This window comes from Bombina bombina, chromosome 2 (assembly GCF_027579735.1).
Source record: "Bombina bombina isolate aBomBom1 chromosome 2, aBomBom1.pri, whole genome shotgun sequence".
NCBI classification, from domain to species: domain Eukaryota; kingdom Metazoa; phylum Chordata; class Amphibia; order Anura; family Bombinatoridae; genus Bombina; species Bombina bombina.
Genome location: NC_069500.1, coordinates 267,773,407 through 267,798,980, shown reverse-complemented (window position 1 = coordinate 267,798,980; position 25,574 = coordinate 267,773,407). Strand labels below are relative to the sequence as shown.

The window sequence follows — 25,574 nt, the reverse complement described above, 5'->3', positions numbered from 1 at the left end:
TAGGCATATATTCTCAGTCCCTGTTATGTGTTACTGCCAAAAAAAAGCTCAATATGTATTCAACAACATCTCCTGAGTACAGTGATACCCCCCATGTATAGGTGTGTCGGGTTCTCTGGGGGCTAAAAGTCCTTAAATTTATTGGGCGCATTCCAGTTTTTCAACTTGGAATTTTCACATCTGTCATCATGCACCCATGTCCTATTTGGGACATTTCTGAAGCCGGCCAATGTAAATTACCCCCATCAAACCATATATTTTTGAAAAGTAGACACCCTAGGGTATTTCAAATGCTGGTATTTTAACACTTTCCATGCACTAATTCAACCACTAGTCTTTGTCAAACTTTTAGGTAGTCATTTTTTTGCATTATTTTTCACACACATTGTACTTTAGGCATATATTCTCAGTCCCTGTTATGTGTTACTGCCAAAAAAAAAACCTCAATATGTATTCAACAACATCTCCTGAGTACAGTGATACCCCCCATGTATAGGTGTGTCGGGTTCTCTGGGGGCTAAAAGGCCTTAATTTTAGGGGGCGCATTCCAGTTTTTCAACTTGGAATTTTCACATCTGTCATCATGCACCCATGTCCTATTTGGGACATTTCTGAAGCCGGCCAATGTAAATTACCCCCATCAAACCATATATTTTTGAAAAGTAGACACCCTAGGGTATTTCAAATGCTGGTATTTTAACACTTTCCATGCACTAATTCAACCACTAGTCTTTGTCAAACTTTTAGGTAGTCATTTTTTTGCATTATTTTTCACACACATTGTACTTTAGGCATATATTCTCAGTCCCTGTTATGTGTTACTGCCAAAAAAAACCTCAATATGTATTCAACAACATCTCCTGAGTACAGTGATACCCCCCATGTATAGGTGTGTTGGGTTCTCTGGGGGCTAAAAGGCCTTATTTTTAGGGGGCGCATTCCAGTTTTTCAACTTGGAATTTTCACATCCCATGCACCCATGTCCTATGTAGGACATTTCTGAAGACGGCCAATGTAATTTACCCCCATCAAACCATATATTTTTGAAAAGTAGACACCCTAGGGTATTTCAAATGCTGGTATTTTAACACTTTCCATGCACTAATTCTTTGTCAAACTATTAGGCAGTCATTTTTTGTGTGTTATTTTTCACACACATTGTACTTTAGACATGAATTCTCAGCTCCTGTTATGTGTTACTGCCAAAGAAGACCCCAATATGTGTTCACCAACATCTCCTGAGTACAGTGATACCACCTATGCATAAGTTTCTTGGCTTGTTCGGGGGGTGTAATGCCAAATGTCCAACATGCGTTTGTGATTTTTTTTTCACATTTAACATTTTCTTTGCCTATTGTCTTTTTGGGGGTATTTTAACATACCCCAATTTATTTGTTTCCATGAATGTGCATATTTTTGAAATGTTGACACCCCAAGGTATTGTATATGGTGTGCTTTGATGCATTTGAAGTAACTGTTTTAGCTAAAAAAATTGGAGAAAGTGTATGGTGGCATTTTTTCAATTTTCATTTTTACACACACATTGCTTTTTGACTATGATTTAGGAGAGACTGTTGTAAGTTAGTGCAAAAAAATACTTCAGGTTGTTTTCTGCTAGGCACCCTGAGTACACCTATGCCCCCCATGCATAGGTTTGCCAGGATTTTGGGAAGGTTATGTTACAATTTTATGACTTGTGATTTTAGTTATTAAGTGAGAGTATTTCTTCTGATAGGCCTATCTTTAGTTTGGGGCCTATTGTAAACCCCACTTTTATTTATTGCCATGAATGTGCATATTTTTGAAATGTTGACACCCCAAGGTATTGTATATGGTGTGCTTTGATGCATTTGAAGTAACTGTTTTAGCTAAAAAAATTGGAGAAAGTGTATGGTGGTATTTTTTCAATTTTCATTTTTACACACACATTGCTTTTTGACTATGATTTAGGAGAGACTGTTGTAAGTTAGTGCAAAAAAAATACTACAGGTTGTTTTCTGCTAGGCACCCTGAGTACACCTATGTCCCCATGCATAGGTTTGACAGGGGTTTTTGTAAAAAAAAAAAAAAAAAAAAAAGAACAGCCCCATTTTAGAAAAAAAAATATATTAGTGAAATGTAAAAATCTGGCACATTAAAAGTAAAAAAATAACAAAAAATTTAAAAGTAAACATAACAAAAAAAAAAATAACAGCAAATTTATTTATTTTTTAAAAATTGACCATTGTATGGTACCGCTTGAAGCAGTCCCCAATGCAGAGTCCAGGCTGTCAATCAGGACAGTGATATACAGTGTCCCTTCTCTGCCCCCTCTTGGTACAGACTCTGCATTTTTTTTTGTGGTCTCTGCTTTGCGGCAGTAGGGGGGATTTTAAAAATAAAATGAGTAGCCCCAACTCTGCTCTCTCCCATCACCGCCCGGGGAGCAGGTGCATCATGGTACAAAATCCCCGAAATGATCTGGAGCTGAAATTGTAAAAAAGTCAGTTTCATTCCGGGGTTTGCTTTTTTGAACAACAAAAAAGCGTTGTGGGTTGCAATCTGCATTAGGTAAATTGCAACCTTTTTGTACCAGGCCCTTGTCTTCCGCATAATTAGGTAGGGCTGCAGCAGCTGATCTGCCAGATCAACCCCACCCATATGTCTGTTATAAGACTTGATGCACACTGGCTTCCTTATGATCTCAGCTCTGCCACGTACAGAGACCGCCACCGTCCTCTCTGTGTGGATGGTGGTAAGAAGGTATACATCCTTCTTGTCTCTGTACTTCAGTGCCAACAGCTCCTCTTGGCGCAGAGCAGAGGTCTCCCCCCTTCGTAGCCGGGTGTGTACAAGTTGTCCTGGGAAACCTTTGCGGTTCTTTTTAATAGTACCGCAAGCTACTGTATCAAAGCAATACAGTAGCTTGAACAAAAGGACACTTGTATAAAAATTGTCTAAGTACAAGTGATACCCTTTGTTCATTAGGGGTAATATCAGGTCCCAGACAATCTTGCCAGTGGTTCCCATATGTTCTGGGCAACCTGGAGGGTCAAGGTGGCTATCCTTTCCCTCATACACCCGGAAGGCCTGAGTATACCCAGTCTCGCTCTCACAGAGCTTATACACCTTTACCCCATACCTGGAGCGCTTGGAAGGAATATACTGCTTGAATCCCAGCCTTCCCTTCATCAGGGATTCATCAACGCATATATTCCTTCCAGGTGTATAAGCCTCTGCAAACCTGGCAGAAAAGTGGGTAATCAGGGGGCGGATTTTATACAGCCTGTCAAATTGGGGATGCTCCCTAGGGGGGCACAGGCTGTTGTCGCTGAAGTGCATGAAATGAAGAATCATTTCATATCTCTGCCTCGACATACTCTGGGAGAAAATGGGGGTAGAGCAGATGGGGCTAATGCTCCAGTAGGAGCGAACGGAGGGTTTCTTTATGATGCCCATCAGCATAGTCAATGCCCAGAATTTTTTAAATTCTGGCACATTGATGGGGGCCCATTGCTGCTTTGCCAAATATGTTTCAGGCTTTGCAGCACGGTACTGATGGGCATATAAAATTAGTTTGGGCGACAATGTTCCCCAATACATCATCACCCAGAAACACCTCCAGAAACTGTTGGGGGCTAAAACCTGCCACATCTATATTTATGCCAGCATTTGCTGTGAAGGGTGGGATATCTGGCCTCTGGAGATGAGGCGTTACCCACTCTTCAGCGGCAATGGCAGCAACACGCCTCCTTCTAGCAGGGGGCTGGCAGGGGCTAGCAGGGGGCTGGCAGGGGGGCTAGCAGCCACAGATACATCACTATCAGTTGAGACTGCATCTAATGATGTATCTGAGCATATGGCAGGGTCAAAATTGGGGTCTGAGTCAGACATAGAGGCATCTGACTCTGACGCAAGGATGGCATACGCCTCCTCAACACTATATCTTTTCTGTGACATTTTTGTATCTGTCACAGAAAACCAAAATTAATTAATTAACTAAATGGCCTTTGGGTTTTTTTAAAAAAAAAGTACAGCTATGCTAATGCCAGTGATTTATAGCGATCACTGGCAAGCTAGGGGTTAAATACTCTTTAAATTAACTAAATGGCCTTTGGGTTTTTTAAAAAAAAAGTACAGCTATGCTAATGCCAGTGATTTATAGCGATCACTGGCAAGCTAGGGGTTAAATACTCTTTAAATTAAATTAAATTAGCTAAATGGCTCTGAAAGGAGTCTTTGGGTTTTTAAAAAATTACAACAACAAAAATTAACCCCTAAAAAAATGCACAGACAGCAAAAAAGTACAGCTATGCTAATGCCAGTGATGTATAGCGATCACTGGCAAGCTAGGGGTTAAATACTATTTAAATTAAATTAAAATTAGCTAAATGGCTCTGAAAGGAGCGTTTAGGTTTTTAAAAAATTACAACAACAAAAATTAACCCCTAAAAAATGCACAGACAGCAAAAAAGTACAGCTATGCTAATGTCAGTGATGTATAGCGATCACTGGCAAGCTAGGGGTTAAATAGTCTTTAAATTAAATTAAATTAGCTAAATGGCTCTGAAAGGAGCCTTTGAGTTTTTAAAAAAAAATACAACAACAAAAATTAACCCCTAAAAAAATGCACAGACAGCAAAAAAAAAGTGCAGCTGTGCTACTGCCAGTGATTTATAGTGATCACTGGCAAGCTAGGGGTTAATGGCTCTGAAAAGAGCCTTTGGATTTTAAATTTTTTAACAAATAAAAGAAATAAATCTCTCTCTGCTAAAATACAGGTCTCTCTCTTTCTCCAACAAAATGGCAAGTGAGGAGAGGGAGGGAGATCCACACTGATCAGAGTCAATATTTACAAATATTGACATGATCAGACAAATGGGGTATTTTATTATTATTATTTTTTTTTCTAAGAAGGCTCAGATTGGGTGACCCTAGCTTGCCCCTATGGTGAGACAGGCTAGGGACACCCCCAGATGCCCCATGATGCACCGGGCATCGCCATTTTGGAAGCCTCATGGGGGAGGGGGGGGGGCGCTATATGTGGGGCTTTTTTATTTTATATTTTATTTATTTTTTCCCATTTTTTATTTAATTCATATACTAACTAAGTGCCTCGACCCACCGAGGCACTTAGCACACTAGCAGAGCATCGGAAGCGTGTCCGATCGCTTCCGATGCTCTGCTGCACTGCCGGGCTCCACGTGGAGCAAAACCGGAAGTGATCACTCAAGGGGGAGTGATCGCTCCGGTCCCGGCACTCCGTAACAGCACTGCAGGGATGCCCAGACATCGAGGCATCCCTGCAGTACTGTAATAGTGCCTGGAAGCGATCTTGATCGCTTCCAGCACTCACTTTAGCCGAGGACGTGCAGGGTACGTCGTCAGGCGTTAACTGCCTTTTTTTTTCAGACGTACCCTGCACGTCCTCGGTCACTAAGGGGTTAAAGGGATACTAAACCCAATTTTAAGCAACTTTCTAATATACACCTACTATCCATTTTTCTTTGTTCTCTTGCTTTCTTTATTTAAAAAAGCAGAAATTTAAAGCTCAGGAACCAGCCCATTTTAGGTTCAGAACACTGGATAGCGCTTGCTTATTGGTGGCTAGATTTAGCAAACCAATAAGCAAGCATAACCCAGGTTCTGAACCAAAAATGGGCTGGATCTTAAGCTTTACATTATTGCTTTTTAAATAAAGATAGCAAGAGAACGGAAAAAATGATAATAGGAGTAAATAAGAAAGTTGCTTAAAATTGAATGCTCTATCTGAATAATTAAAGAAAAAAAATTGTGTTTAGTCTCCCTTTATTTATATAGTTTCTGTGTTCAGTTACCCTATCTTTCAGCATCCTTTTTGTTTTACCAGTATAGAACATTGGGCATGAACAGAAAAAGTAGATCTATCACATTTCCAGTTTTCCAGTTTATAAATGGTCTTATTTGGAACGTTTTTTTCCCCGAGTTGAAAATTGTTTAGTACGGACAATAAAAATACAAGAGACACAGTGACCACATTGGAAATAGCCCTGTATTCTATGCTGTTTCTCTAACCCAGTGCTTTCCAAACTGTGTGTTGTGACACATTAGTGTGTCGGCAGCTGTGTGTAGGTGTGTCCCTGCTTCAGCACAATTTTTTTTTAATTTACATTTTTTAAATTTTTTTGGGGGGGGTTTCCAAATTTCCGCCTGCCTGCTACGCATATCACATGATTGATACGTGATTGATACCTAGTGGGTTACAGATCATCTTAACCTATTGATGCAGCTCAGTGGGAACTGAAACTATTCCCATTGGCGGCTTTGGCAGCACATTGGCTCCTGACTGCACGTGTAGTGAGTGAGTCGGACAGCAGTGTGTTTGCAGCACGGGCAGTAATCAGTCGGACTCACAGAGCTCTGAGGATGGCAGCGTAAATGCTGAGCTGAAGCCAGAAGTCAAAGTGTTTGTTTGTTTTTTACAGCTAGCTCCCAGTAGTGCATTGCTGCTCCTGCTCTTGATATATGGATAGGAAGTGGAAGCTTTAAAATGCTTGATGATGAAATGTGAGTGTCTTTAATATTCCACCAAATATTCAGAAACTGTGTTCATCCCATCAAATTCATACATCCCATTAAAATAGTAAGTAGCTATTGGTGTTATTAAACTTCTTTAATTCTTGCACATACTTACTGTTACTTGTAAATACATTTAGTTAATATATAATTTATGTATGTGTCCGTATCTTTAAAAACAAGCTAGTTTAATCTCCTGTTTGCTAGTACAGCTGAATTACTGTGTCGCGAAATGATGTAGGTCTAAAAAATGTGTCACCAACATGAAAAGTTTGGAAAGCTCTGCTCTAACCAATCATTCTCTGTGTGCCTTTTACTGTAATTGCTCTTCACCAAATTATCTTTTAGATTAGGAGCCCTGCATGCTACAAGGAAGGTACTTCTATTCCACTTCCTTTATATTACCATCTGTCATCAGAAATTTCCATTTCTCTATTAGAATCTTTGTAATCTGATTCCAAATACTATTATATTGTGTCAAAAATCTTATTGTGTTATCTACTTTATTTTCTTTTTTGCTGTAAAGAAGGGAATCCCTATCTGCTTTTCGTGCTCTATTCATTGCAAAATTTAGATTCCTTTTGCAGTAACCTCTAGCACGAAACCTGTTAACCATTTTCAGTAGAATGGATTTAAAATTTGTTCGAGCTTTAACAATTTCTTCGTAGACGCAAAAATTGTCCAACCGGGATACCTCTAATTAGTAACTGGGCGTGATGGCTAGAGGCTAGCAACAAATTATTTGTTGCTGTCTTTTTGGAAGATTTCAGTTACCAATTTATTCCCTTTTCTTATTTTACGTCAAGAAAAGACAATTCGGAGTCACTATAATCATACGTCAAAAAGATAAGGTCATTCTTGTTCAATACAACTACAAATGCTTTAAGTGAGTAAGATGTGCCCTTCCAAAGGACAAACACGTCATCCACATATTGTATGCGTAACATTTCAGTTCGAAGTACTGTTGAAGGGCTAAGCAATCTATATGCCCTTAGGAAATGTATTACTTGTTTCCTTGCGTGGTGAAACGGATGTTAAGCCTACAGCAGTGCCTAGTGCCCAAGTCATTTATAATTAGGGTGACCATATTGCCGCTTTAAAAAGGGACCCATATGAAAAATACATACGTCAGGGTTCTTATACAAAACATTTCTTTAAACAGGCCTGAAAATAGCCCTGACATGTATTTTTCATGTGTCCCTTTTTAAAGCGGCAATATGGTCAGCCTATTTATACGCATCTGAACTGTGTTATTTTAAATGAACAAAGATACTTATAAATTACCCATGATAACAGATAGCCGCCTTGAATTGTGGTGTTATCCTTTGGCAGAGTTGTTGTAAATCAATAGGTTATTGATGCTTTATGTATGAGCAATGTTATTAAAATCTGTACTGTGTGCTTCCAAATAGTATTTTTGCACTGCATAGATCCTCATGTGGATTACTAAGGTGGCAGATTCCTACTAATAGTGGCGCCACCCTCTGGTAGAGGTGTTGCAGATGCCCTACATTTTTGCTTCTTAACATTTTAGAAGTGAGCTGGCCATGTTTTTAATTGTGTGTCGTACAGACACTTTTTTTTTTTTTACAAATACTACTACTGTGTACTGGTATCCACTTCTGGTGGAGGCACCCATGTGGAGAGTCACATATCCGATATTAAAATAAAAGAAAATTGCTTACTTAACATGTGGTGACATGATTTATGAGATGATGTGCTAAAATCCCTTTATGTTCCGAGATATGTACAATATTACTTTCTCATAGTCTCTCTTTTTTAACATACACACAGTGATGTGCAGTCACTAGAGGCAGGCGAGGCAGGGCTTCACCTCTCATATGGGCAAAAAACAGAATTTTTGTTTACCTGATAAATTACTTTCTCCAACGGTGTGTCCGGTCCACGGCGTCATCCTTACTTGTGGGATATTCTCTTCCCCAACAGGAAATGGCAAAGAGCCCAGCAAAGCTGGTCACATGATCCCTCCTAGGCTCCGCCTTCCCCAGTCATTCGACCGACGTAAAGGAGGAATATTTGCATAGGAGAAATGATATGATACCGTGGTGACTGTAGTTAAAGAAAATAAAATATCAGACCTGATTAAAAAACCAGGGCGGGCCGTGGACCGGACACACCGTTGGAGAAACATAATTTATGTAAGAACTTACCTGATAAATTCATTTCTTTCATATTAACAAGAGTCCATGAGCTAGTGACGTATGGGATATACATTCCTACCAGGAGGGGCAAAGTTTCCCAAACCTTAAAATGCCTATAAATACACCCCTCACCACACCCACAAATCAGTTTAACGAATAGCCAAGAAGTGGGGTGATAAGAAAAAGTGCGAAGCATATAAAATAAGGAATTGGAATAATTGTGCTTTATACAAAAAAAAATCATAACCACCACAAAAAAGGGTGGGCCTCATGGACTCTTGTTAATATGAAAGAAATGAATTTATCAGGTAAGTTCTTACATAAATTATGTTTTCTTTCATGTAATTAACAAGAGTCCATGAGCTAGTGACGTATGGGATAATGACTACCCAAGATGTGGATCTTTCCACACAAGAGTCACTAGAGAGGGAGGGATAAAATAAAGACAGCCAATTCCTGCTGAAAATAATCCACACCCAAAATAAAGTTTAACAAAAAACATAAGCAGAAGATTCAAACTGAAACCGCTGCCTGAAGAACTTTTCTACCAAAAACTGCTTCAGAAGAAGAAAATACATCAAAATGGTAGAATTTAGTAAAAGTATGCAAAGAAGACCAAGTTGCTGCTTTGCAGATCTGGTCAACCGAAGCTTCATTCCTAAACGCCCAGGAAGTAGATACTGACCTAGTAGAATGAGCTGTAATTCTTTGAGGCGGAGTTTTACCCGACTCAACATAGGCAAGATGAATTAAAGATTTCAACCAAGATGCCAAAGAAATGGCAGAAGCTTTCTGGCCTTTCTTAGAACCGGAAAAGATAACAAATAGACTAGAAGTCTTACGGAAAGATTTCGTAGCTTCAACATAATATTTCAAAGCTCTAACAACATCCAAAGAATGCAATGATTTCTCCTTAGAATTCTTAGGATTAGGACATAATGAAGGAACCACAATTTCTCTACTAATGTTGTTGGAATTCACAACTTTAGGTAAAAATTGAAAAGAAGTTCGCAACACCGCCTTATCCTGATGAAAAATCAGAAAAGGAGACTCACACGAAAGAGCAGATAATTCAGAAACTCTTCTAGCAGAAGAGATGGCCAAAAGGAACAAAACTTTCCAAGAAAGTAATTTAATGTCCAATGAATGCATAGGTTCAAACGGAGGAGCTTGAAGAGCTCCCAGAACCAAATTCAAACTCCAAGGAGGAGAAATTGACTTTGAAAAAACGTAACCTGCCCCCTACCAGCTGAACTGGAATGAGGACCGTACCTTCATGTGAACTTAGAAGCAGGCTTTGCCTTTCTAGCAGGCTTGGATTTATTCCAGACTGGAGATGGTTTCCAAACTGAAACTGCTCCTGAGGACGAAGGATCAGGCTTTTGTTCTTTGTTGAAACGAAAGGAACGAAAACGATTGTTAGCCCTGTTTTTACCTTTAGACTTTTTATCCTGTGGTAAAAAAGTTCCTTTCCCACCAGTAACAGTTGAAATAATAGAATCCAACTGAGAACCAAATAATTTGTTTCCCTGGAAAGAAATGGAAAGTAGAGTTGATTTAGAAGCCATATCAGCATTCCAAGTCTTAAGCCATAAAGCTCTTCTGGCTAAGATAGCCAGAGACATAAATCTAACATCAACTCTAATAATATAAAAAATGGCATCACAGATGAAATTATTAGCATGCTGGAGAAGAATAATAATATCATGAGAATCACGATTTGTTACTTGTTGCGCTAGAGTTTCCAACCAAAAAGTTGAAGCTGCAGCAACATCAGCCAATGATATAGCAGGTCTAAGAAGATTACCTGAACATAGATAAGCTTTTCTTAGAAAAGATTCAATTTTTCTATCTAAAGGATCCTTAAACGAGGTACCATCTGACGTAGGAATGGTAGTACGTTTAGCAAGGGTAGAAATAGCCCCATCAACTTTAGGGATTTTGTCCCAAAATTCTAACCTGTCAGGCGGAACAGGATATAATTGCTTAAAACGTTTAGAAGGAGTAAATGAATTACCCAATTTATCCCATTCCTTAGCAATTACTGCAGAAATAGCATTAGGAACAGGAAAGACTTCTGGAATAACCGCAGGAGCTTTAAAAAACCTTATCCAAACGTATAGAATTAGTATCAAGAGGACTAGAATCCTCTATTTCTAAAGCAATTAGTACTTCTTTAAGTAAAGAGCGAATAAATTCCATCTTAAATAAATATGAAGATTTATCAGCATCAATCTCTGAGACAGAATCCTCTGAACCAGAAGAGTCCAAAGAATCAGAATGATGGTGTTCATTTAAAAATTCATCTGTAGAGAGAGAAGATTTAAAAGACTTTTTACGTTTACTAGAAGGAGAAATAACAGACAAAGCCTTCTTTATGGATTCAGAAACAAAATCTCTTATGTTATCAGGAACATTCTGCACCTTAGATGTTGAGGGAACTGCAACAGGCAATGGTACATCACTAAAGGAAATATTATCTGCTTTAACAAGTTTGTCATGACAATTATTACAAACAACAGCTGGAGAAATAGCTACCAAAAGTTTACAGCAGATACACTTAGCTTTGGTAGATCCAGCAGGCAGTGGTTTTCCTGTAGTATCTTCTGGCTCAGATGCAACGTGAGACATCTTGCAATATGTAAGAGAAAAAACAACATATAAAGCAAAATAGATCAAATTCCTTATAAGACAGTTTCAGGAATGGGAAAAAAAATGCCAAACATCAAGCTTCTAGCAACCAGAAGCAAATGAAAATGAGACTGAAATAATGTGGAGACAAAAGCGACGCCCATATTTTTTGGCGCCAAATAAGACGCCCACATTATTTGGCGCCTAAATGCTTTTGGCGCCAAAAATGACGCCACATCCGGAACGCCGACATTTTTGGCGCAAAATAACGTCAAAATATGACGCAACTTCCGGCGACACGTATGACGCCGGAAACGGAAATGAATTTTTGCGCCAAAAAAATCTGCGCCAAAAATGACGCAATAAAATGAAGCATTTTCAGCCCCCGCGAGCCTAACAGCCCACAGGGAAAAAAGTCAAATTTTTGAGGTAAGACAAAATATGATAATTTAAAGCATAATCCCAAATATGAAACTGACTGTCTGGAAATAAGGAAAGTTGAACATTCTGAGTCAAGGCAAATAAATGTTTGAATACATATATTTAGAACTTTATGAATAAAGTGCCCAACCATAGCTTAGAGTGTCACAGAAAATAAGACTTACTTACCCCAGGACACTCATCTACATGATTGTAGAAAGCCAAACCAGTACTGAAACGAGAATCAGTAGAGGAAATGGTAAATATAAGAGTATATCGTCGATCTGAAAAGGGAGGTAAGAGATGAATCTCTACGACCGATAACAGAGAACCTTATGAAATAGACCCCATAGAAGGAGATCACTGCATTCAATAGGCAATACTCTCCTCACATCCCTCTGACATTCACTGCACGCTGAGAGGAAAACCGGGCTCCAACTTGCTGCGGAGCGCATATCAACGTAGAATCTAGCACAAACTTACTTCACCACCTCCCTTGGAGGCAAAGTTTGTAAAACTGATTTGTGGGTGTGGTGAGGGGTGTATTTATAGGCATTTTAAGGTTTGGGAAACTTTGCCCCTCCTGGTAGGAATGTATATCCCATACGTCACTAGCTCATGGACTCTTGTTAATTACATGAAAGAAAAGTAATTTATCAGGTAAACATAAATTCTGTTTTCTCCAACATAGGTGTGTCCGGTCCACGGCGTCATCCTTACTTGTGGGAACCAATACCAAAGCTATAGGACACGGATGATGGGAGGGAGCAAATCAGGTCACCTAGATGGAAGGCACCACGGTTTGCAAAACCTTTCTCCCAAAAATAGCCTCAGAAGAAGCAAAAGTATCAAATTTGTAAAATTTGGTAAAAGTGTGCAGTGAAGACCAAGTCGCTGCCTTACATATCTGATCAACAGAAGCCTCGTTCTTGAAGGGCCCATGTGGAAGCCACAGCCCTAGTGGAATGAGCTGTGATTCTTTCAGGAGGCTGCCGTCCGGCAGTCTCATAAGCCAATCTGATGATGCTTTTAAGCCAAAAAGAGAGAGAGGTAGAAGTTGCTTTTTGACCTCTCCTTTTAACAGAATAAACAACAAACAAGGAAGATGTTTGTCTGAAATCCTTTGTAGCATCTAAATAGAATTTTAGAGCACGAACTACATCCAAATTGTGCAACAAACGTTCCTTCTTTGAAACTGGATTCGGACACAAAGAAGGCACGACTATCTCCTGGTTAATGTTTTTGTTAGAAACAACTTTCGGAAGAAAACCAGGTTTAGTACGCAAAACCACCTTATCTGCATGGAACACCAGATAAGGAGGAGAACACTGCAGAGCAGATAACTCTGAAACTCTTCTAGCAGAAGAAATTGCAACCAAAAACAAAACTTTCCAAGATAATAACTTAATATCTACGGAATGTAAGGGTTCAAACGGAACCCCCTGAAGAACTGAAAGAACTAAATTGAGACTCCAAGGAGGAGTCAAAGGTTTGTAAACAGGCTTGATTCTAACCAGAGCCTGAACAAAAGCTTGAACATCTGGCACAGCCGCCAGCTTTTTGTGAAGTAAAACAGATAAAGCAGAAATCTGTCCCTTCAAAGAACTTGCAGATAATCCTTTCTCCAAACCTTCTTGAAGAAAGGATAGAATCTTAGGAATTTTATCTTGTTCCATGGGAATCCTTTAGATACACACCAACAGATATATTTTTTCCATATTTTATGGTAGATTTTTCTAGTTACAGGCTTTCTGGCCTGAACAAGAGTATCAATGACAGAATCTGAGAACCCTCGCTTTGATAAAATCAAGCGTTCAATCTCCAAGCAGTCAGTTGGAGTGAGGCCAGATTCGGATGTTCGAACGGACCTTGAACAAGAAGGTCCTGTCTCAAAGGTAGCTTCCATGGTGGAGCCGATGACATATTCACCAGGTCTGCATACCAAGTCCTGCGTGGCCACGCAGGAGCTATCAAGATCACCGATGCCCTCTCCTGATTGATCCTGGCTACCAGCCTGGGGATGAGAGGAAACGGTGGGAATACATAAGCTAGGTTGAAGGTCCAAGGTGCTACTAGTGCATCTACTAGAGTCGCCTTGGGATCCCTGGATCTGGACCCGTAGCAGGGAACCTTGAAGTTCTGACGAGAGGCCATCAGATCCATGTCTGGAATGCCCCACAATTGAGTAATTTGGGCAAAGATTTCCGGATGGAGTTCCCACTCCCCCGGATGAAATGTCTGACGACTCAGAAAATCCGCTTCCCAATTTTCCACTCCTGGGATGTGGATTGCAGACAAGTGGCAGGAGTGAGTCTCCGCCCATTGAATGATTTTGGTCACTTCTTCCATCGCCAGGGAACTCCTTGTTCCCCCCTGATGGTTGATATACGCAACAGTCGTCATGTTGTCTGATTGAAACCGTATGAATTTGGCCTTTGCTAGCTGAGGCCAAGCCTTGAGAGCATTGAATATCGCTCTCAGTTCCAGAATATTTATCGGGAGAAGAGATTCTTCCCGAGACCAAAGACCCTGAGCTTTCAGGGTTCCCAGACCGCGCCCCAGCCCACCAGACTGGCGTCGGTCGTGACAATGACCCACTCTGGTCTGCGGAAGCTCATCCCCTGTGACAGGTTGTCCAGGGTCAGCCACCAACGGAGTGAATCTCTGGTCCTCTGATCTACTTGTATCGTCGGAGACAAGTCTGTATAATCCCCATTCCACCTGACTGAGCATGCACAGTTGTAATGGTCTCAGATGAATTCGCGCAAAAGGAACTATGTCCATTGCCGCGACCATCAAACCTATTACTTCCATGCACTGCGCTATGGAAGGAAGAGGAACAGAATGAAGTACTTGACAAGAGCTTAGAAGTTTTGATTTTCTGGCCTCTGTCAGAAAAATCCTCATTTCTAAGGAGTCTATTATTGTTCCCAAGAAGGGAACTCTTGTTGACGGAGATAGAGAACTTTTTTCTACGTTCACTTTCCACCCGTGAGATCTGAGAAAGGCCAGGACAATGTCCGTATGAGCCTTTGCTTGTGGTAGGGACGACGCTTGAATCAGTATGTCGTCCAAGTAAGGTACTACTGCAATGCCCCTTGGTCGTAGCACCGCTAGAAGGGACCCTAGTACCTTTGTGAAAATTCTTGGAGCAGTGGCTAATCCGAATGGAAGTGCCACAAACTGGTAATGCTTGTCCAGAAGGGCGAACCTTAGGAACCGATGATGTTCCTTGTGGATAGGAATATGTAGATACGCATCCTTTAAATCCACCGTGGTCATGAATTGACCTTCCTGGATGGAAGGAAGAATTGTCCGAATGGTTTCCATTTTGAACGATGGAACCTTGAGAAACTTGTTTAGGATCTTGAGATCTAAGATTGGTCTGAATGTTCCCTCTTTTTTTGGGAACTATGAACAGATTGGAGTAGAATCCCATCCCTTGTTCTCCTAATGGAACAGGATGAATCACTCCCATTTTTAACAGGTCTTCTACACAATGTAAGAATGCCTGTCTTTTTATGTGGTCTGAAGACAATTGAGACCTGTGGAACCTCCCCCTTGGGGGTAGCTCCTTGAATTCCAGAAGATAACCTTGGGAGACTATTTCTAGCGCCCAAGGATCCAGAACATCTCTTGCCCAAGCCTGAGCGAAGAGAGAAAGTCTGCCCCCCACCAGATCCGGTCCCGGATCGGGGGCCAACATCTCATGCTGTCTTGGTAGCAGTGGCAGGTTTCTTGGCCTGCTTACCTTTGTTCCAGCCTTGCATTGGCCTCCAGGCTGGCTTGGTTTGAGAAGTATTACCCTCTTGCTTAGAGGATGTAGCACTTGGGGCTGGTCCGTTTCTGCGAAAGGGACGAAAATGTGGTTTATTTTTAGCCTTGAAAGACCTATCCTGAGGAAGGGCGTGGCCCTTACCCCCAGTGATATCAGAAATAATCTCTTTCAAGTCAGGGCCAAACAGCGTTTTCCCCTTGAAAGGTATGTTAAGCAATTTGTTCTTGGAAGACGCATCCGCTGACCAAGATTTTAGCCAAAGCGCTCTGCGCGCCACAATAGCAAACCCTGAATTTTTCGCCGCTAATCTAGCCAATTGCAAAGTGGCGTCTAAAGGAAAAGAGTTAGCCAATTTGAGAGCATGAATTCTGTCCATAATCTCCTCATAAGAAGAATCTTTATTGAGCGACCTTTTCTAGTTCATCGAACCAGAAACACGCTGCTGTAGTGACAGGAACCATGCATGAAATTGGTTGTAGAAGGTAACCTTGCTGAACAAACATCTTTTTAAGCAAACCCTCTAATTTTTTATCCATAGGATCTTTGAAAGCACAACTATCTTCTATAGGGATAGTAGTGCGTTTGTTTAGAGTAGAAACCGCCCCCTCGACCTTGGGGACTGTCTGCCATAAGTCCTTTCTGGGGTCGACCATAGGAAACAATTTCTTAAATATAGGGGGAGGGACAAAAGGTATGCCGGGCCTTTCCCATTCTTTGTTTACAATGTCCGCCACCCCGCTTGGGTATAGGAAAAGCTTCGGGGGGCCCCGGGACCTCTAGGAACTTGTCCATCTTACATAATTTCTCTGGAATGACCAAATTCTCACAATCATCCAGAGTAGATAACACCTCCTTAAGCAGAGCGCGGAGATGTTCCAATTTAAATTTGAATGTAATCACATCAGGTTCAGCTTGTTGAGAAATTTTCCCTGAATCTGAAATTTCTCCCTCAGACAAAACCTCCCTGGCCCCCTCAGACTGGTGTAGGGGCACTTCAGAACCAATATCATCAGCGTCCTCATGCTCTTCAGTATTTCTAAAACAGAGCAGTCGCGCTTTCGCTGATAAGGTGGGCATTTTGGCTAAAATGTTTTTGATAGAATTATCCATTACAGCCGTTAATTGTTGCATAGTAAGGAGTATTGGCGCACTAGATGTACTAGGGGCCTCCTGTGTGGGCAAGACTGGCGTAGACGAAGGAGGGGATGATGCAGTACCATGCTTACTCCCCTCACTTGAAGAATCATCTTGGGCATCATTTTCTCTAAATTTTGTGTCACATAAATCACATCTATTTAAATGAGAAGGAACCTTGGCTTCCCCACATACAGAACATAGTCTATCTGATAGTTCAGACATGTTAAACAGGCATAAACTTGATAACAAAGTACAAAAAACGTTTTAAAATAAAACCGTTACTGTCACTTTAAATTTTAAACTGAACACACTTTATTACTGAAAATGTGAAAAAGTATGAAGGAATTGTTCAAAATTCACCAAAATTTCACCACAGTGTCTTAAAGCCTTAAAAGTATTGCACACCAAATTTGAAAGCTTTAACCCTTAAAATAACGGAACCGGAGCCGTTTTTATATTTAACCCCTATACAGTCCCTGGTATCTGCTTTGCTGAGACCCAACCAAGCCCAAAGGGGAATACGATACCAAATGACGCCTTCAGTAAGCTTTTTCTATGTATCTGAGCTCCTCACACATGCATCTGCATGTCTTGCTTCCCAAAAACAACACCAAAAAGGTGTCCAATATAGTGCCTGCCGGTTATTTTACATAATTCCCAAGAATAAAATAACTCCTCAAAACTATGAAGTATTAAAAATGCTTATATATCAATCGTTTTAGCCCAGAAAATGTCTACCAGTCTTTAAAGCCCTTGTGAAGCCCTTTATTCTTATTTAATAAAAATGGCTTACCGGATCCCATAGGGAAAATGACAGCTTCCAGCATTACCAAGTCTTGTTAGAAATGTGTCATACCTCAAGCAGCAAAAGTCTGCTCACTGTTTCCCCCAACTGAAGTTAATTCCTCTCAACAGTCCTGTGTGGAAACAGCCATCGATTTTAGTAACGGTTGCTAAAATCATTTTCCTCTTACAAACAGAAATCTTCATCTCTTTTCTGTTTCAGAGTAAATAGTACATACCAGCACTATTTTAAAATAACAAACTCTTGATTGAAGAATAAAAACTACATTTAAACACCAAAAAACTCTAAGCCATCTCCGTGGAGATGTTGCCTGTACAACGGCAAAGAGAATGACTGGGGAAGGCGGAGCCTAGGAGGGATCATGTGACCAGCTTTGCTGGGCTCTTTGCCATTTCCTGTTGGGGAAGAGAATATCCCACAAGTAAGGATGACGCCGTGGACCGGACACACCTATGTTGGAGAAATATATTTTTTATAAGCTTTAAAAAAAAACATATTGCAATTTTTTTTTTCAGCATTTTTTTTTTCAAAGCTATATATATATATATATATATATATATATATATATATATATATATATATATAATATATATATATATATATATATATATATATATATATATATATATATATATATATTTGCATACAATAATAGTTTTCTAGGTAGGACTATACTTTATTTTGATAATTGGTAAAAACAAACAAAAAAAAAAACGGTTAAATCTGATTCTGTTATACAGAACTAAATAAAGAATAATACTAGTGATGCACCAAAATTTGGGCTGCCGAAAATGTGCAATTCCAATTTTGGCCCAAAGAGGACCAAAATGGCTAAAAAAATGTACAGCCCTCCCCTGTTCTATTGAGTTACATGTCTATCCTTAGCATAAGGTGAGCAGCACAGCACTGGCATGATATACAGAGCACACACATAAGTACCATGACATAATGATATTTGAAACCAGCAGTGCCCTTTTTTTTTTTTTTTTTTTTAAGAAGGAAACCAAAGTTCTGAATACAGTATTCAAAGGGGGATAAGCAAAATGTTTATAAACACTTGATACTATCAGACACAGACCTAAGCACACACAGTGAATATGTATAAGCTTTATATTCAGTGCTTATACATCAGTCTCTTGTGCATAGACATTCTATTCGCTTGAGGCAAATATGCATGCACACTATATATGCATAAGCCCCAAGCTTGCACACAGTTGGTACAAATTAGCACCCACCAGACAGTGCATACAAAAAAAAACTAAGCCCGGTGGTTTTGGTGATAGGCAGACTCCATTTGGGGCTCCGGACATACTGTATAATCTGACGGGTCAGTGTGAGACCCAAACCAGGAACTAGGCAGAGAAACGATGAGAGATGATCAGGTGCAGCCATGCCCATCGCACGGATAACTACACCCAAAAACAAAACACATGTCCACCTCGTATTGTTGTCTGGTTATAACCACGCTCTCCCTTGTACAGCTCCACCAGTTTAACTGCAGATCACGCCCTACGGTACAAGTGACCACGCCCATTTGTTGGAGCTTTCCCGCCTACAAGCTCTCTCAGCCACACACACACACACTGTAGTTAAAAAAAGAAGAAAAAAAATCATTTCGGTTTTCGGCAAGGGGCATCCTGAATTTTCGGTATCATTTTCGGTCCATCCCTAATTAATAAATATATATATATATATATATATATATATATATATATATATATACACACATACACACACATACATATATACATATACACAAATAAAACTTGGTTAAATGCCTTTGAAAAATTACAATTACCATCTTTAAAAAAAAAGGAACAGTCTACTTAAAACTGTTTATTGTTTAAAAAAAGACAGATAATCCGTTTATTATCCATTCCACAATTTTGCATAACCAACACTGTTATACAGGTGGCCCTCGTTTTACAACGGTTCAATTTACACCGTTTCAGAATAACAACCTTTTTTTCCCAGTCATGTGACTGCTATTGAAAAGCATTGAGAAGCAGTGCATTTATTAAAATAGCCAGTAGGTGGAGCTGTCTGCTTGTGCTGCAGCAAAGCCAAGCAAGCTGAAATTAATCAGTTTAACCAGACTTGAGCTATCGAGCAGATTTCAAAGGAACAAGATCTTCCTGTCTATAAATCAGTCCAGATTGAAATGCATAGACAAAACTGTTTGCAGAAAAATGCAAGTGAAGTCTGTGTTGTGTGATTATTTTATTAGGTTTATAATGCTGTTTAGCATTTAAAGTTTTAATTTCAAAGCTTTAAAAATAATGTATTAGGTGTAACTTATGACAATTTTGAGAGGGGCCTGGAACCTATCTCCCTCACTTCCCATTGACTTACAGTATAAACTGGGTTTCAATTTACAACGGTTTCAATTTGCAACCATTCCTTCTGGAACCTAACCCTGGCGTAAACTGAGGGCTACCTGTATTAATAAAAACTTTTTACCTCTGTGATTACCTTGTATCTAAGCCTCTGCAGACTGCCCTCTTATTTTAGTTCTATTGACAGACTTGCATTTAAGATAATACCAAGAGAACAAAGCAAATGTGATGCTAAAAGTAAATTGGAATATGGTTGCTCAAGATAGTATATTTAAACAACAATGTGTATTGTATGATCATTTTTACCTGGCACTGGCGTCGCAGGACAATGCACGGATGAGCCAGAACATTTTCTGTAAATAGACTTGAAAAACAAATAAAATACAGATAAATAGATAATACAGAAAAAACGACACCGAAGTGTATGCAGAAAGCTTAATATTTTTGAGTGAACTAGTAACTGATAAACTATGGTTATATTCTTTCACCATATGAGTAAAAGGTGATTTATATATACACAAGTTTGGTTTACTTTGAATCTGTGTATACAAATTTGTATGCACCTAATTCAGTCTATTATTATCTATTGGACAAGGCAAGTTCTGTTTTTATACTGAGTTTTATACACTGTCTATTATGTAAAAATGCTAAATATCTTCATATTCCTTTTCGCCACCTTTTGTCTTTTAACAAACTACTTTACTCAATTACTCCTTACCCCTCACCACCTGCACTGCTCATTAGCCCATCTCTCTTAACCTCACCTCACCTTACTTTTGTATTCATGAACTTCACACATTCCTAAAGTCTCTTTCTCCCCCTTGCAACTCATCACAAAAACAGTCTCACTTCTGCAAATCCGCATCTCATCTCATGTCCCTCTCCCTCTTGCTCATATTAGCTGCTGGCGACATCTCCTCTAATCCTGGTCCCCCACATTTTCCTTGCCCTGCACACCCATGTGTACCCTTCAATAGAAGGTAACCCTAATTTCATTCCTATTGCTTCTAAAGCCACCACCCCCTTCACTTGCACACTTTAGAACTCTCGCTCTGTTTGCAACAAGCTCACTTCTATCCATGACCTCTTTATCTCCCAATCTTCTGGCTCTCACAGAAACCTGGCTCTCTCCTTCAGACCCTGCTTCCTCTGCTGCACTGTCATATGGGGGTCTCTACTTCAGCCACACTCCTAGGTCAGACAAAAGACAAGGAGGTGGTGTTGGTATTTTACTTTCCTCTCGTTGCACCTTTCAACAAATACAGCCCTTTTCTTCCCTTACATTTACTTCATTCGAAACACACATGGTCCGCTTATTCTCTCCCCTCTCTTTACGCCTTGCAGTCATAAACCGCGCCCCTGGCTCCGCAGCTCTATTTCTAGATCACTTTGCCGCCTGGCTACCTTACTTCCTTTCCTTGGAAACCCCTGCCCTCATTCTCGGTGACTTCAACCTCCCTGTTGATAATCCCACTGCCTCCTCTGCAACTCACTTCCTCTTTCGGCCTGTCACAATGGACTGACTCGCCCACTCACAAAGATGGTCACTCCCTTGATCTGATTTTCAGCTATCGGTGCACTCTCTCAAACTCACTTTTCCTCTTTCTGACCACCACCTCCTCACTTGTAACATCATCTCCCTCCCTACAAATGTCCTTCCTTCTACCCCTCAGACTAAACATCACAGAAGTATCAAGTCACTAGATCAGCAACAGCTCGCTAGCTCTCTTGAACCTCTTCTCTCTTCTATCCCCTCTTTTTCCTGTCCTGATGAATCTATCTGCCAATATAACTCCACCCTTACATCGGTCCTTGATAATCTGGCCCCACCTACCATAGCTCGGAAAACATACACTCATCCTCAGCCCTTGCATACTCCTCTGACACGGTACCTACGTAGATGTTCCCATACTGCTGAGCGACACTGGAGGAAATCTGAGTTCTGCTGACTTTCTTCACTATAAATTCATCTTGAACTCTTACTATTCTGCCCTTAATCTATATAAGCAACATTACTTCTCCACTCTTTCTTCAAACCCAAAACGTCTGTTTTCCACATCCAATACTCTTCTCTGCCCACCCCCACCTCAACTTTTCTCTCAGCTCAAGATTTTGCAAGCTACTTCAACAACAAAATCGACTCCATCAGAAATGAAATCAGCTCTTAAACACACGACCGGTCTCCCACCTCCTCAAAAGCTCACAATCATCCAAAACCCACAAAGCCATTAATTTAGCTCTTTTGCCTTTGTTACAGAGGAAGAAATTTCTGCCCTTATACTATCCTCTCACCCCACTACCTGTCCCCTCAACCCCATCCCCTCACAACTACTCCCCTCCCTCTCTTCTACCCTTACCCCTATACTCACACACATCTTCAACCTCTCCCTCAGCACTGGTACAGTTCCAACATCTCTTAAACATGCATTAGTCACACCTATCCTCAAAAAAGCTTCTATCGATCCATCCTGCCCATTCAACTTCCGCCCTATTTCCCTCCCTCTTGCCTGAAAGCTTCTTGAAAAACTAGTATACGCACGAATATCCAATTTCCTTACATTAAACGCCCTCGATCCACTGCAATCTGGATTTCACCCCCTTCACTCAGAGACCGCAATTGTTAAAGGGACACTGAACCCAAATTTTTTCTTTCGTGATTTAGATACAGCATGAAATTTTAAGCAACTTTCTAAATGTATTCCTATTATCAAATTTTCTTAATTCTCTTGGTATCTTTATTTGAAATGCAAGAATGTAAGTTTAGATGCCGACCCATTTTTGGTGAACAACCTGGGTTGTTCTTGTTGATTGGTGGATAAATTCATCCACCAATAAAAAAAAAAAAAATAAAAAAAAAAAAAAGATAGCAAGAGAACCAAGAAAAATTGATAATAGGAGTAAATTAGAAAGTTGCTTAAAATTTCATGCTCTATCTGAATCACAAAAGAAAAAATTTGGGTTCAGAGTCCCTTTAAGGTTACCAACGACCTACTTACAGCAAAATCCAAAGGCCACTTCTCTCTGCTTATCCTCCTTTATCTGTCTGCAGCCTTTGATACAGTCGACCACCCTCTTTTGCTCCATACCCTCCAATCCTTTGGCATCTGCGACACGGCTCTATCTTGGTTCTCTTCCTATCTGTCTAACCGTACCTTTTGTGTAGCCTTCTCTGGGGCATCATCTGCCCCGTTACCTCTTTCTGTTGGGGTACCGCAAGGCTCTGTCCTCGGTCACCTTCTCTTCTCAATATACACTTCCTCATTAGGATCCTTAATAAAGTCCCACGGGTTTCACTATCATCTGTATGCCGACGATACCCAAATCTACCTCTCTGCACCAGAACTATCTCCTTCCTTGCTAACCCGTGTCACTAACTGTCTCTCTCATATCTCATCTTGGATGTCCTCTCACTACCTCAAGCTAAATCTCTCCAAAATGGAGCTCCTTATTTTCCCCCCTTCTTCCAAAATCTAAACACCTCATGTCTCTATAACTGTTGATAACTCCATCATTACCCCAACCTCACATGCCCAATGTCTTGGGGTCACACTTGACTCAGATCTTTCTTTCACTGGGCTAAAGCCTGCCGCTTCCACCTTAAAAACCATCGCTAAAAATCAGACATTTCTTTACACAAGACACAACTAAGATTTTAATCGACTCTCTCATCCTTTCCCGCCTCGACTACTGCAACTCCATCCTCTCTGGTCTCCCTAGCTGCCGTCTAGCTCCTTTACAATCCATAATGAATGCCTCTGCCAGGCTCATCTTCCTTACACGTCGCTCTTCATCTGCCGCACCTCTCTGCCAATCCCTTCACTGGCTTCCTCTTGCCTCCAGGATTAAACACAAAATTCTCACTCTGACTTATAAAGCCCTCAATTGCATTGCTCCCCCCTAACATCTCAGAGCTTGTCTCCAGATACTCTCCCTTCCGACCCCTTCCCTCCGCTCGTGATCTCCTACTCTCCTCCTCTCGTTACCTCCTCACATTCCCGTTTACAATATTTCTCTAGACTGGCTCCCATCTTATGGAACTCTCTGCCTCGCTCCACAAAACTCTCCCCTAGTTTTAAAAGCTTCAAGTGCTCCCTGAAGACTCTACTATTCAGGGACTCATACAACCTACACTAACTTTCCTATCTCCACTGCTATCCCCTTAAACCCCATAGCATGTAAGCCTATGAGCCCAGCTGTTTGTAGTCAACCTTCATAAGAGATCCCTGTAATTGTTTTTATATACCACCTATGTTCACAGCGCTGCGGAACCTGTTAGCGCTCTACAAATACCGGACAATAATAATAATAATAATAATAATAATGATAATCTATTTACAAAAAAGGGGCAATTAACTGTTATCCAGTGTGAGTGCTCGACAAATCTGTTTAAAAATTAGGAGCCAGACAGTGGTATTTGTATATAGATATATAGAGAATAACCCAAAAAGTTAAAAGCCAGGGATAGAATTCAAGGAGTCAGTGGCTTAAGTGGTTATCTGTACAGCACTGTGGTTTGTTATTACTATGAACACTTTAGTAGAGCATCTCCATTTGCTATGACAATCGTACAAAAGGCAACCAGTCAGGTCAGGGGGCCAGCTCTTGCTGACACAATAGTAGGTTTCATCTAATTTTCAATTACATTACTGGAGTAAAATCCCTTTGTTTAATCATGTTGTTATTAAAAACAGAATTTATGTTTACCTGATAAATTACTTTCTCCAACGGTGTGTCCGGTCCACGGCGTCATCCTTACTTGTGGGATATTCTCTTCCCCAACAGGAAATGGCAAAGAGCCCAGCAAAGCTGGTCACATGATCCCTCCTAGGCTCCGCCTTCCCCAGTAATTCGACCGACGTAAAGGAGGAATATTTGCATAGGAGAAACCATATGATACCGTGGTGACTGTAGTTAAAGAAAATAAATTATCAGACCTGATTAAAAAACCAGGGCGGGGCCGTGGACCGGACACACCGTTGTATAAAGTAATTTATCTGTTAAACATAAATTCTGTTTTCTCCAACATTGGTGTGTCCGGTCCACGGCGTCATCCTTACTTGTGGGAACCAATACCAAAGCTTTAGGACACGGATGATGGGAGGGAGCAAATCAGGTCACCTAGATGGAAGGCACCACGGTTTGCAAAACCTTTCTCCCAAAAATAGCCTCAGAAGAAGCAAAAGTATCAAATTTGTAAAATTTGGTAAAAGTGTGCAGTGAAGACCAAGTCGCTGCCTTACATATCTGATCAACAGAAGCCTCGTTCTTGAAGGCCCATGTGGAAGCCACGGCCCTAGTGGAATGAGCTGTGATTCTTTCAGGAGGCTGCCGTCCGGCAGTCTCATAAGCCAATCTGATGATGCTTTTTAAGCCAAAAAGAGAGAGAGGTAGAAGTTGCTTTTTGACCTCTCCTTTTACCAGAATAAACAACAAACAAGGAAGATGTTTGTCTGAAATCCTTTGTAGCATCTAAATAGAATTTTAGAGCACGAACTACATCCAAATTGTGCAACAAACGTTCCTTCTTTGAAACTGGATTCGGACACAAAGAAGGCACGACTATCTCCTGGTTAATGTTTTTGTTAGAAACAACTTTCGGAAGAAAACCAGGTTTAGTACGCAAAACCACCTTATCTGCATGGAACACCAGATAAGGAGGAGAACACTGCAGAGCAGATAACTCTGAAACTCTTCTAGCAGAAGAAATTGCAACCAAAAACAAAACTTTCCAAGATAATAACTTAATATCTACGGAATGTAAGGGTTCAAAC

General features: G+C 40.4%; 1 protein-coding gene across 1 annotated transcript in view; it reads right to left on the bottom strand.

Moving 5' to 3' along the window:
* The window catches only part of SLC25A46 (solute carrier family 25 member 46), a 121,313-nt gene that overhangs the window by 49,503 nt on the left and 46,236 nt on the right, over window positions 1-25,574 (bottom strand). The window contains exon 3 of the mRNA XM_053701538.1: window positions 20,110-20,167. Coding sequence (XP_053557513.1) covers window positions 20,110-20,167 — 58 coding nt within the window. The remainder of the gene's footprint in view (window positions 1-20,109; window positions 20,168-25,574) is intronic.